Here is a 12,519-nt window from a genome sequence, read left to right as displayed (position 1 = left end):
CCCGAGTAATCAGTGTTTGTGAAAAAGAAACGGAGAGCGGATAGAAGATAAGACCAGAATGATGATGTAAGGTTGCCAAATTTTATGTAATAAAAAAGAAGAAGAAAAAGAAGAAGAAGAAAAACAAACAAACTATACATTAATATGAACTTACTGTGACCGAGCCATCATTATTATACAGCCTACTTTGGTATATATAATATATAAACTATTGTTGCATTAAAACTTTCACCAGGATATGATCAGTAATAATCAGTATGATCAGTATGATCAGCATAATCAGTATGATCAGCAATAAAAATTGGTATCGAGTAAATAGATAAGTTTTCAGCAATGATTTAAATGGAAATCATAAAATCATTTTTATAGAATAGCAGAGCAATTTCTTTCCTTACAAGTCAAGTTTAACTTAAATTTTGTCAAACAGTTTGTATAGACCCTATATATATGAATATATATATATATATATATATATATATATATTTAATTGATATTTAATATTTCTTCGCACTGTCATCACTGATGAAGAGGAAGGATCATCGAAAATTCGGATTTATCATTAAAATCAAGATTGGCATTTAATGCATTCCACTGCTGTGATATTATGTATGTATGTATATATATATATATATATATATATATATATATAATACATAGGTATATATATATATATATATATATATATATATATATATACATAAGTAACAAAACTGCAACAAAGTTCATGCTGTATACACCAACGGTTTATTTCTTCACAGCATGGACTTTGTTGCAGTTTTGTTACTTATCTTTTTATCTTGCCAACACACCATGGACTACCTTATCAACATGATACTTGTAGTCCGCGTGTTGGTACCACTCTACTTCGTCATCTTTTCTAAATTTCAGTAAGATTCACATTATGATGGGCGGGCTTTTGCATTTTGTTGTTGTTGCTGTTGTTGTTGTTGTTGTTGTTGCTTTGTTTGGACAAAACGAAAGTACATTGTGATGTTTATGATATTCCTATAAAGTATTCATCCAAACTAGTAAATGATGTCGATACCTATGAAATTTTATAAAACTTTTATACTTTTCCAAAAGTGCGCAAAACTGATGGGTACAATCATAATTTCATCCTTATTGATGTTATGCTTACGGTCGGTTTGACAAGCAAATCAAACAAACAAACAAAACTAAAAGTCAAGTCAAATACTTGATAATATTATGTTACCAAGTCAGAGTGTATTTTCTTCATCTGGTAAGAGGGAAAATTTTCGAATGATGGTATTTTTATTTGCTTGTTAAATGGAAAATCAAAGTGAACACGATTTCTCTAACAGTTGACAGCGAATGATAATATATTGCATGGATTACCCCGAGTATCACATCAAAGTCTTTACATTTACAGGGATTGTAACACTCAGCATGCAGCAGCCGCAGATGGCGCTATCTTGATAAACAGCATGGCAGCTCCCATTGGGTTTGTTCGTGAACTTGGTGGCTTCAAAAGTAAGTCTATTTTTATTATATTCCTCCGTTAATACGTCTTTATATTATCATTTCGGTATACCATCATTTCATCAATTTTCACCGATATAGTTGTCGCCAAACATTTGGTTTTGCATGCTTGGTTGCATTATAAGCCGTAATGGGGTAACCGCAGCAGCGACCCCATACGGACAAATCAAACTGTGTTACAGCGCCCCGCGACGGGGTTAGTAATGGGGTCGCGTTCATGTAACCTGGTGCAGCGTTTGACAATTCAATAGTCCCGTATTATAGTTTTTGTGTAACTTGAAGACGAGACTTCAGGTTGTTCAGTTTCAAGTTCGCGAACGCAGCTGCTGAAATTTGGGGCTACTTTCGTGATGAACAAGAGATCATCAATTTCCAGTATGAATAGGGTATTCTGTCATCATTGTCAATCAACCCCATCAGTGGAAGTTTGGTGGCAAGCTATGCAGGTAGACTGGTGTTATTTCAATATTTGTTAATTGATTTTTTAATTTTACTCGCACGGGACCCTCAGATATTTTATTTGACCGAAAGATTGGTCTGTATCTGGTCATCGGGGATATTTTCCGCGGAGACCGTGTCTGGTTTCACGGATCCCCTCCTATACACAGGAGGAGAGTGATAACGTCAAAAAAAAAAGTAATAGAATAGCAAAATAAAAGACTCCTCTGGACAGACGTATTAACTGCACATTCACACAACTACAAAGGGTACAAGCACAACACACACAGCAACAATCACGCCTGTTGCTGAAATAATCAGCAAGTCTGAAGGACGCAGGAATACCAGAAGAAGAAGAATACGACTAAATTTTGTGTGAAATGAAGGCTATCCATACTATAGTATTATTGGCCATAAAGCACATTGCCCATGATTCAATACCTACACTATATACTGTAAAACGAGAAATTTTCGCGTGCATTTTAATTTCGCGAATTTCGCGAGCGCCAAAATTCGTGAAATTAAAATGCACGCGAAAGTTTTTGACTACACTATATGCATTGAACGCCAGTGGCAATTCGCGAAAATTTCATGCCGCGAAAAAGGCTGTCAGCTCCAATTCGCGAAAATTTCATGCCGCGAATATATCATGTTTTACAGTAGGTGTAGGACTGAAGCATGCAAATTTAAGCAGGCTATGGTACATCATTGTATTTCCATAAATAATGTTGATGAAGGGTAGTGCCCTAGATAGATTGTTTTGGATAGATTGCTAAGCTAGCGACTACATTTGATCATTTTAAGCGATATGTCTTTTTGAATTACTCTAAATGTCATCATGACGTCAGATAAGACATTCTGGCATGGCTCAGGTTTCACAATAATAATGATAATGATAGTAAAAAGTTCTTATATAGCACATTTCAGACTTGAAAAGAATTTCAATGCGCTTTACAAACAAACAAACAAATTATACCATAATACAAAATATAGCAACAAAAATTACAATTTACCAAGCATGATATATTACTCTGCAATCACTATTTCTTAAATATACATACATTGAAGGTCAGAGTTGCCAGTACTACTGAGAAATGACTTCAAATTTAACAATCATAGGCTATTTCGTAAAGATAGGTTTTGAGTTTTTGTTTGAAATTGTCTAGGGAATAACATGTGTGATATCATTAATCATGCTTGAGTTTTTATCCCTATCTTAAAAGTCTTGTGAAGATTGAATAGCACAATGCTACAGTCTACAGAGTTATTGTACAACATTCTGTTGTCCATTTGTTTCTTTTTTATGTGTCATGTTTTTATGTGTGTTTGTGTGTGAACGTACGTGTGTATCTTCACTTCATGCTACAATACTGTATGTTGGTTTTACTCTTTTTTTGTTGTTGTTTCTTTCTGCAGTTGTACCAGTAAAGTTTAATGAAAAGAGTAAAGCTGGCCATTTGATGTACTGCAAGGAGCACTCGGTGAAAGAAAGTGACGATATCAAACCATCCCACAGAACTTTGTTTGTGGTGAACGTGCCACCATATTGCAACAAGGTTAGTGCTGTCAATTGTCACATAAACAGTGTCAGTAGGCATATAGGTTGTTGTGCACTTTGCCTTTATTAAGGTAAAATGCAGATTATGTAATTTAAATATCATTTTCCCATTTGTCTTGTGTTTATCTTACCTTCTCGTATGTTTTAGACTGTAAGTACAAACTGTACTTTGTAAATATTTTGCTGTCTTCAAACATCTCTAAATTTTGTTGGCAGTATTAGACCTTGTTTTAATTGCAAACAGTGCATTGCTTGTAATGTTCATTGACTGTGTTATGTCAGTTGATATCATACAGATGAACATTAAACTTCACTCCACACATACAAGATGCTACTGTACATACAATTGCCTGGGCAAGTGAAAAATTAAAGTTGGGCAAGTGTTTTAGAACAATGAGAAAAGATGCACAAATTGGGCAAGCAAAAATGTTTTGATGCCACTTTTCTTCTTCTTTTTTTCACTCTCTCTCTCTCTCTTTCCCCTACAAACCCATGAAGTCAACCATGGAGAAGCCCAAAGATAAATTGTATCTGTTTAGTGATGCAACACATTGTGATTTCATTTCAGCAACTTTTCAAAGACAAAGACACCTTTAACCTTGTAGTGTAATGAGCATTGTCATTACCCTATATCATCTTTGACTGGAATAATAAAATAGTTGCCTGTAAAATTACTGATGGGATAACCTAGATAGCAATCAATATATATGATAGCTGGTAGACTGATACTCATAAGGGCCATTGTTAGATGCAGCAAGCAACTTGACATAAAAATAGCTGTTGTATAAGTAATCATCAGTCACACATGCTAGTCAAGTTGTGTGTCAGTGCTTCCAAGGGAGTTAACTGTTTCTTTATTTAGATACAATTTGTACCTCCTAAATATTTCTGTAAAATCTACATGTACCCTTCTTAGTATTAGTAATCCTTCTTATCCTACAAAAACAGGAATGCATGGAGCGACTCTTCGGCGTTGGTGGACCAGTGGAGTCCGTCAGCCTCCAAACGAAACCGGGCAAAGATGAGGATGAAGTCCTGGAAAAAATTTACCCCATGAAAAGTACCAAGGTAGCTGTCTATTCCCAAGGGGACAATGCCATTCACAATGTGGATTAAATATCTCTTTGTGAATGCAAGAAAAAGACATGTGATACTGGGTAGTATACAGTGTATGTTACAATAAATCTTACTCCTGTCTCATAAAAGTAGATCCCAATAAAGAGTAAACTGTACTCCCCCAATGATAATAATAATAATAATAAAGGGCATTTATATTGCGCCGCTACTATAATAATATACTCTACTGCACATTACAAAGTAATAATCACAACATACATAAGTCAATAATACAATGAACAGTCTAATACGCAACCCGATGGATGCAAGGACAGCAAAGGTCTCGTGTGAGATATTTTATAGAAATATCTTTATGAGTAATTCCCTCTTGTTTTACATTTTGATTCTAAACATTCGTATCTGAGATATAGTTAAATCCTCTGATTTAATACTTTTGGCAACTAGTTTCCATTTATAAGCAATGAGCTATGGACTGGTCATGTATACCAGAATCACTTTGCTGAAAAAACAACAACAACAACAACCATGAAAAACATTGTGCTTTCATCTGATTGCATGACAAAGTGTTATTTTTGTAAGTTATGACCACCATTATAATGCAAAGCTGCCAGGTCTCCCTGATTCTACAGGAGGCTCCCTGAAACAAATCCAATACTCCTCATTTCCTGAAAAGAGAATATAAATGCCTCTTTGATTTGTGATTGTATTTTGAGTTTGAGTTTGTTTTTTCCACCTGTTGAGATGCAAGTATCTCCTTGACTGTTCTTTGGCACCTCCCCAACTTTCTAATGTGTGAACGCTTGATTTCTTTCCAAGGGTTTCAAAATGGCCTATGTTGTCTTCAAGCATGCATCGTCCTTGAGAAAAGCTCTGAAGCACCACTACACATCTCCATTTGTCTTGTCACCAGAGGGAGAGAGCTCTATACCGACGGGTTATAAGAGTGAGTTCATCCTTAGGAAATTTTAATTTGCAAAGGAGTAATAATGTGCATCCCTTTTTTTTTTGGGGGGGGGGGAGGGGGGAGGGGGGAGGGGGAGGTTTGCAAATCTCATGAGTCAGGTGCTATTCGTGAATATTGAAACTTATGAAAATACTAGCTTTGATCCCAACATGAATGTGACATATATACACACATGTATGTCACTGTCCATTTCTGTACTCCATGCTCATGAATTTAGTATCTTGCAAAATTGCTGAGACGTATCAATTTTCACACACAAAAAAATTAGACTCACTAAATATATGGTACATGTATATACATTACTTAAGTTTGAAAAATTAGGGTATCTTTTGTATATTACATACAATGAAAGCGTACAGAGAAAATATTCCTATGGCATAGAAGTCATGAGCATGTTTTAAAAAAGAGGAGGGGAAAAAAAAGGCAAGTGATGATTTTATGTTTATGAAAATTGTAAGGAGCAATGTTTTGAAACACCCTACCCTATGCCTACATCCCACCTAGAGCCCATCACTGAAATATTCTCTTTTAAAGTAGGGCAGTTGTGGGAAACCTCTGGCAGATACCTCTATCTACAATTTTGAAGCATCTTTCTCTACACATCATAAATAACTCTGGAAGAGTTTTGTTGTCAGAAGTTTCCAAAATGGCTTTACTGTAAAAGTGGAAATTTTCATGGTGTTGAAATTTTCACGCATTTTGCGCAACCAGAAACTAGCATGGAAATAAAAGCACGCAAATATTTTTGCTTGCCATATGTTCCTGTGCGTGATGTCTTGATTCCGCGGAATTAAAAACACGCGAAACTCTTCTTACCCTGCCAAGCCCGAAAATATCCACTTTTACAGCATACTTTTTCTTTAGATATATAAAATATATGACATATGAATGGAGATACAACTGTCTGTAAACAAATGAATAAATTCATTCTTTTAAATGATTTACAGAATGTGTATGATTGAGCAAGGTAATAAATGTATAATCAAGAGACTTTACTTACAGCAGGCTTTAGTTACAGCAATAAACTCCATGGGCCCGGTAAACTCATGTTCATCAGAATTTTGTTGTGTCAGGTTTGGAGGGCAACCAGATACAAAATGGAGCATTCAGAGACTCCAACTCTCCTGTTTCGACGGGAGATCTCCCGCCGAAAACCCATTTTTGCAAAATCTCCCGTTCTCCCATTTGAGATCTAATTTCTCCCGCCCTGGCTTAATATCTCCCGTTGGAAAGGATTTCTTACTTATTGCTATCGTATGTTGCAAAAATAAGCCTTAGATAGCACCAGAGAGCATCTATAACCCTAGGAACTTCGCACACATAAACTTGGAGTCTCCCGTTTGCTAGGGGTTTCAGGCAGGAGAATCTCCAGATCAGAAGGTGCTTGGGGTTGGAGTCTCTAAGCATTGAAGCTTACAGAAAGATTCTATGTTCTCTCTTTCTCTCTCTCTCTCTCTCTCTCTCTCTCTCTCTCATAATGAATAATTTGTTATATCAGTTGCCTTTGTAACCAGGTGCCACTTCATGTATTTTCCTTTCTTGTCTTTTTTTTTTTTTTTTTTTTGGTGGTGGTGGTGGTGGTATAGAATGGTGCCAAGAATATGCAGCCATGTGGTCCGACCCTTTAAAACTTCAAAAGAAAGTTGATGACTTCATGGTAGAGTTTGACAAGAAGAAACAGGAGGTAAGAGGATTGTATATGTGGACTTCTCTGTCATTCACTGATGAATACTGTGTACAATTTTTTTTTCCTTTTTGCAGTGCTTTTATTTCCTTGAATTTCGTGAATAGGTTATGAATTGCGAAAATGAAGACGCAAAATTGTTGAGGAGAATGGAATTACAGTTGTAAGTCGCACATGTTATGACAAGTCTTATTCTGGTGCTAACATATTTGTATGCGTCTGCTGAAGCTTTGGCCCCATGCTCAAATCGTTGAAATACTCATAATTCTTTTCTGAGAGATTTGATATCATTTCAAGCAATATTTTAATGAAATGGCTTGTTTGAGAAGTCACACTTTCTTCTGTATATTTGAGTTATGTGGATTTCTTTCCCAGTAATCATGATGATAAGAAGACCAGAAGGCATGAAATTAACAGCTTGCAGAAATATTGATCAACTGTCATTCACTGAAATATCAGTATGTATAGCATACAAATGATGCTCATTACACAGGGAGTTAGTAAGCATTTTCCACTTGATGGTAACTTCAAAACAGTCCCAAACACACAAGGAGCAGTGTGATTCGGATTGTTTCAGGGTTATGGAGGGTGGATAATTTTGTTAACACATGCTTGACAAATGTACAGTATTTGTTTTGTAAAATGTGGCATTAAAGACTGGTGACATGATAGTTCTTGGCCAATCATTTGATTATGATCCATATCACCATTTTTATAAATTATGTCAATGCTATGACAACTGCAATTTTCAATTCAATCCGAGATGTTTTTTACATACATATCTTTTCAAACGATCACAAAATGTGTGAATGCCCTGTGGGTTATTTCTCTACCTTTGGAGGTGCAAGCTTGTTGCTACTTTTCGACTTAAACCTCATCACTTGAGTTCCAAAATCCCATTAAATTTCAGCATCAGTATGCCTACTTTCTTAATTTGATATACTGTATGTGTCATACATTTCACTGTGTTTTTGTTCCCTCGAATTTTGCAACTGGACTAATTATTTGCAAAATTGATAACTCATGAAAATATCACCTCAGATAACAGAAATTAGCATATTATAATTACTATCTCCAAGTTGTAGAGTTGTTAAGTTGTCTCGTAAAGGGATGATACGTATTTGCTTATTCATTCTTGATTGCAATTTTCAACACTAGTAAAACTGTCTTGCAACTTCCAATTTGTGAAATGTACAATATCTTGCATACAGTAGATGTTAATGCTTGTGTAGGTGTACCTAGACATGTCTCATTCCTTCTGTCTCTCCATTCGATCAGGAGGAGGAGCAGGCAAAGGAGGAGGAAGGGGTACCTGACGAGGATGGCTGGATCACGGTGACCAAGAGGAGCGCCAAGCCAGTGGTGGCCCGGACGGAGCGGCAGCAGCGCCGACTGCAGGCCAGGGAGAAGCGGAAGCGGGCGGAGAAGGAGCTCATGAACTTCTATACCTTCCAGACCAGGGAGTCCAAGCGAGAACGTTAGTTTTACCAGCAATCATTTCCTGAAGCAGCAGTCCTTCAAGCATCATAAATTTGCCCCTATTTTTGTTTCTTGTTATTTCTTTTTGGATAACATTTCTAGATTTAAGTTTACGATGGGATTGTGTCATCAGTAAAGTGAATTAAAAAGACTTAAAATACTGCCACATACAATTTCGCTATTACCTTAAAAAATGTTGCATTTAACTGCACACTGTGGACATTCTACTTATAACTTTACTACTATCTTATGAATTTTGCTGTTTTTATTTTTGCATTGATGAATTTGAGCTCTTGTACTTCAAAGGAAGTTCTGTTGAAGTCAATGGAGGTAAATCTTTCAGGTACCCAGGGAAGATCAAGGTTGCCACATATTTCAACATGATTTGCTTCTTTGTACGATGGTGTTGATATTTTGCTGAATACAGTATTCATCGCATAATCGGGACAGGTTGGGAGTAGCAAAAACGGCCCCTTTAAGCGAGGTGCCCGATTTCGCGATGAGTACTCACCATACACTAACGGCATACGACATGTACATGTAGTGCACACACACACACACACACACACACACATGCATACTGACGTACTGTACATGTACATGAATACACAACACGCTACCCCCCTCGGCGCGACCCTCCAGCTCTCCCTGCATTCTCGCAATGATGTAGAGTAATCGCAACCGGGTTCGATTCTTCTGTCAAACACGCGTGTACACGTAATCAATGTCAGCTCATAGTCTAGATTCATAAAACGTTACGTATTCGCACATAAATTGAACCCTTCTCATCTTTCACGCTCTCCCTCCCACTCTCTCCCCCATTTCACTGAATACGTAACTGTTCATAGCCCTCATTTCAATCATGTAACTTTTGCCCGGTCACAACTGAGGAAGATTGTGACGTACACACAGATCACAGTGTACAGCGGTATTGAAAGTTGAAACCAAAGACAGTAGATAACAAGATACGAAGGCGCGCGATAACAATGGACTTTGCCCTCAGAGCGTATGACTGAGATTAAACAACGCACACAGCCTGGGCTGTATGAGCGAGGCATGTTTTTTATTGGATGTGAGTCGAGTAGGAATTGCAAGCGAGCACATGGCTTTGCTTATGTAGGGGAGAAGAATGTTCGCGAAGGCATGTGCTTTGCAATGGCATGGATACTTATACACGGCGCTTTCGCGGCTATGCATGTACATGTACTGGATGGACGGAGGTCAAAACACACCAATCCGAAGCTTGCTTTGTAAGTTTGTTGTAAAGGACAACTGATACGGAATCTTTGAAATATTGTTGTGGTATTTTGGTAGATTTTTTGTGTAAAATATTAACAAAATCAAAGATCGCTTGAAGAAAAATTGTCCCGTTTATCAGAGGTCCCCGCCCGATTATCCAGTGAAAATAACGTGCGTTGGAAATGTTTCTGGGAAGCGTATATCATTTAAGCGAGGATCCCGATTATCAGATGCCCGATTATGCGATGAATACTGTATTGTGATTGTTTTTTATTTGTTGTTTTATTTTTATTTTTTGCAATTTTTGTCTCGCCCACCGGAGGTGAAGGCGAGACTAAGGGATCCAAATGGCGTCCGTCCGTCGTCCGTCGTCCGTCCGTCGTCTGTCCGTCGTCCGTCCGTCGTCCGTCGTCCGTCGTCCGTCGTCCGTCACAGATGTTAAAGTTTACCTGCAAGACTCTCTTATGATGCATAACTTGGCAACTGTTACAGCAATGGCAGCCACACTTGGGTGATAGAAGCACTAGGGGTATCTTCATGTTATGGTGTTGTCAGAGGTCATGTGATGATGTCAAAGGTCATTTGAGGTCATACAAGACTGTATATTAAAGAGTATGTGCAAGACTCTCTTTTCTACGTTAAAGTTTACCTGCAAGACTCTCTTTTGACAAATAACTTCACATAAGTTGCTTGGATTACAACCTAACTTGAGTCATAGATGCACTGGCGGTACCTTCATGTTATGGTGCCGTTGGAGGTCACAGGATAAGGTCAAAGGTCATTTGAGGTCGTACGTTAAAGTTTACTTGTAAGACTCTCTTATCACATGTAACTCGACACATGTTGCTACAATGGCAATCAAACTTGGGTGATGGATGCACTGGGGGTACCTTCATGTTATGGTGCCGTAAGAGGTCACATGATAAGGTCAAAGGTCATTTGAGGTCATACGTTAAAGTTTACTTGCAAGACTCTCTTATCGCACGTAACTCAGCATATGTTGCTACAATGGCAATCAAACTTGGGTGATGGTAGATGTCTCTTGGAAAGTTGAAGGTAACCACAAGGTCAAAGGTTACAGACAGGGGTCAACGAACTTTTAGGGCCCAATGTTAAGTTTTTAGGGCGCATTTCGTTTATGGCTCATAACTTTTGATCCCTTTGTCCGTTTGTGACCAAACTTGGATGGAAGATGTCCCTTGGGGAGGTGAAGGTCGTCACAAGGTCAAAGGTCACAGACAGGGGTCAACAAACTTTTAGGGCCCAATGTTATGTTTTTAGGGCACGTTTTGATTGTGGCTCATAACTTTTGATCCCTATCTGACCAAACTTGGACAGTAGATGTCCCTTGGGGAGTTAAAGGTCATCACAAGGTCAAAGGTCACAGAAAAGGGTCAACAAATTTTTAGGGCCCAATGTTAAGTTTTTATGGCGCGTTTTGATTACGGCTCATTACTTTTGATCCCTTTGTCCGTTTGTGACCAAACTTGGATGGTAAATGTCCCTTAGGGTGTTCAAGGTCACCACAAGGTCAAAGGTCATAAGCAAGTCAATTAACTTCTGGGAGTTATAAAAAATATTAATTCCTTGTGCACGAATGGGCGAGACACAATTTGGCGATTGCCTTGTTTCATTTCCTCCATCTTTGTTGATAAGTTTACAGTCATCATAATGTGTGATGAATGAATTGGTTGTACTGTCAGATTGACATTAAAAAGAATTGTGTCCAGGGCTTGACACTAACTATTTTTCTGTGGGGGACCGTGTGAGCCACTAAAATCTTTAGATCCCAAATTTTGGTGTCCCGAAAAAGAAATGTAGGGGCCCAAAATACCTTTTACAGAAACATAAGCATCCATTTTGAATCTTGTGAACCTGTTATAGACGGGCTGATTTTGTTACAATGCACATTTCTCATAGACCCCTGCTCGAGTACACTTGGGACTCATCCTTAAAGGGTTAAGTGCCTGACTGGGCCATAAAATGATAACCTTTTTGGAAATTTGGTGGCACAGTGTAAATTTTTAGTTGTCCCCAGGGCCACTAAGCTACTGCTAATGTCAAGTCCTGGTGTCTGCCTAGCCTCTTCCCCATTTGCTGTAATCATGCATTGTGTTTTATTCCTGTTACATTGTACACAGTGGCAGTTCCAGCTTGCCCTGTAATGCCAACATTTATTTTTTGTTTGACTTTCCACAGACATAGCTGAGCTGAGGAAGAAGTTTGAAGAAGACAAGCAAAGGATATCTCAAATGAAGGCAGCGAGAAAATTTAAACCGTACTGAGAGAAATCGAACCATATTGAGAGAAACCAAGCCCAAGAAGTGGAGGGGAGCCTACCCATGTGGACTTTGGAATAGTGCCCTGAGAGTTCTAAAACGATTTGAGATTTGTTGAACATTTCACAAGGTTCTCTTGTAACAAATCATGTTGGTCAACATCCTTGGGTGCTTTTAGAATGTTATGTCTACATTCAAATGTCCAAGCGGTGTCATTACAGTGTTATTTTAAAGATCTGAAACATTGTGATATGTTCGGTGCTGTACTCACAGATATTTAGAGAATCCATATAGACAGTAC

At 37.9% G+C, this 12,519-nt stretch overlaps 1 protein-coding gene across 1 annotated transcript; it reads left to right on the top strand.

The window, feature by feature from the left end:
- The first annotated feature begins 1,445 nt into the window (after positions 1–1,445).
- LOC139724667 (ribosomal RNA-processing protein 7 homolog A-like) lies at positions 1,446–12,224 on the top strand. Its single transcript, XM_071635796.1, has 7 exons — positions 1,446–1,491; positions 3,355–3,494; positions 4,445–4,564; positions 5,390–5,516; positions 7,124–7,221; positions 8,500–8,698; positions 12,139–12,224. The coding sequence occupies exons 1-7, from the start codon at positions 1,446–1,448 to the stop codon at positions 12,222–12,224; spliced, it is 816 nt and encodes a 271-aa protein (XP_071491897.1).
- The last annotated feature ends 295 nt before the right edge of the window (positions 12,225–12,519 follow it).

This window comes from Diadema antillarum, unplaced genomic scaffold (genome assembly GCF_040938485.1).
Source record: "Diadema antillarum isolate AM-2024a unplaced genomic scaffold, OU_Dant_1.0 scf00000226, whole genome shotgun sequence".
NCBI lineage: Eukaryota > Metazoa > Echinodermata > Echinoidea > Diadematoida > Diadematidae > Diadema > Diadema antillarum.
This window is presented reverse-complemented; position numbering and strand designations above follow the sequence as displayed.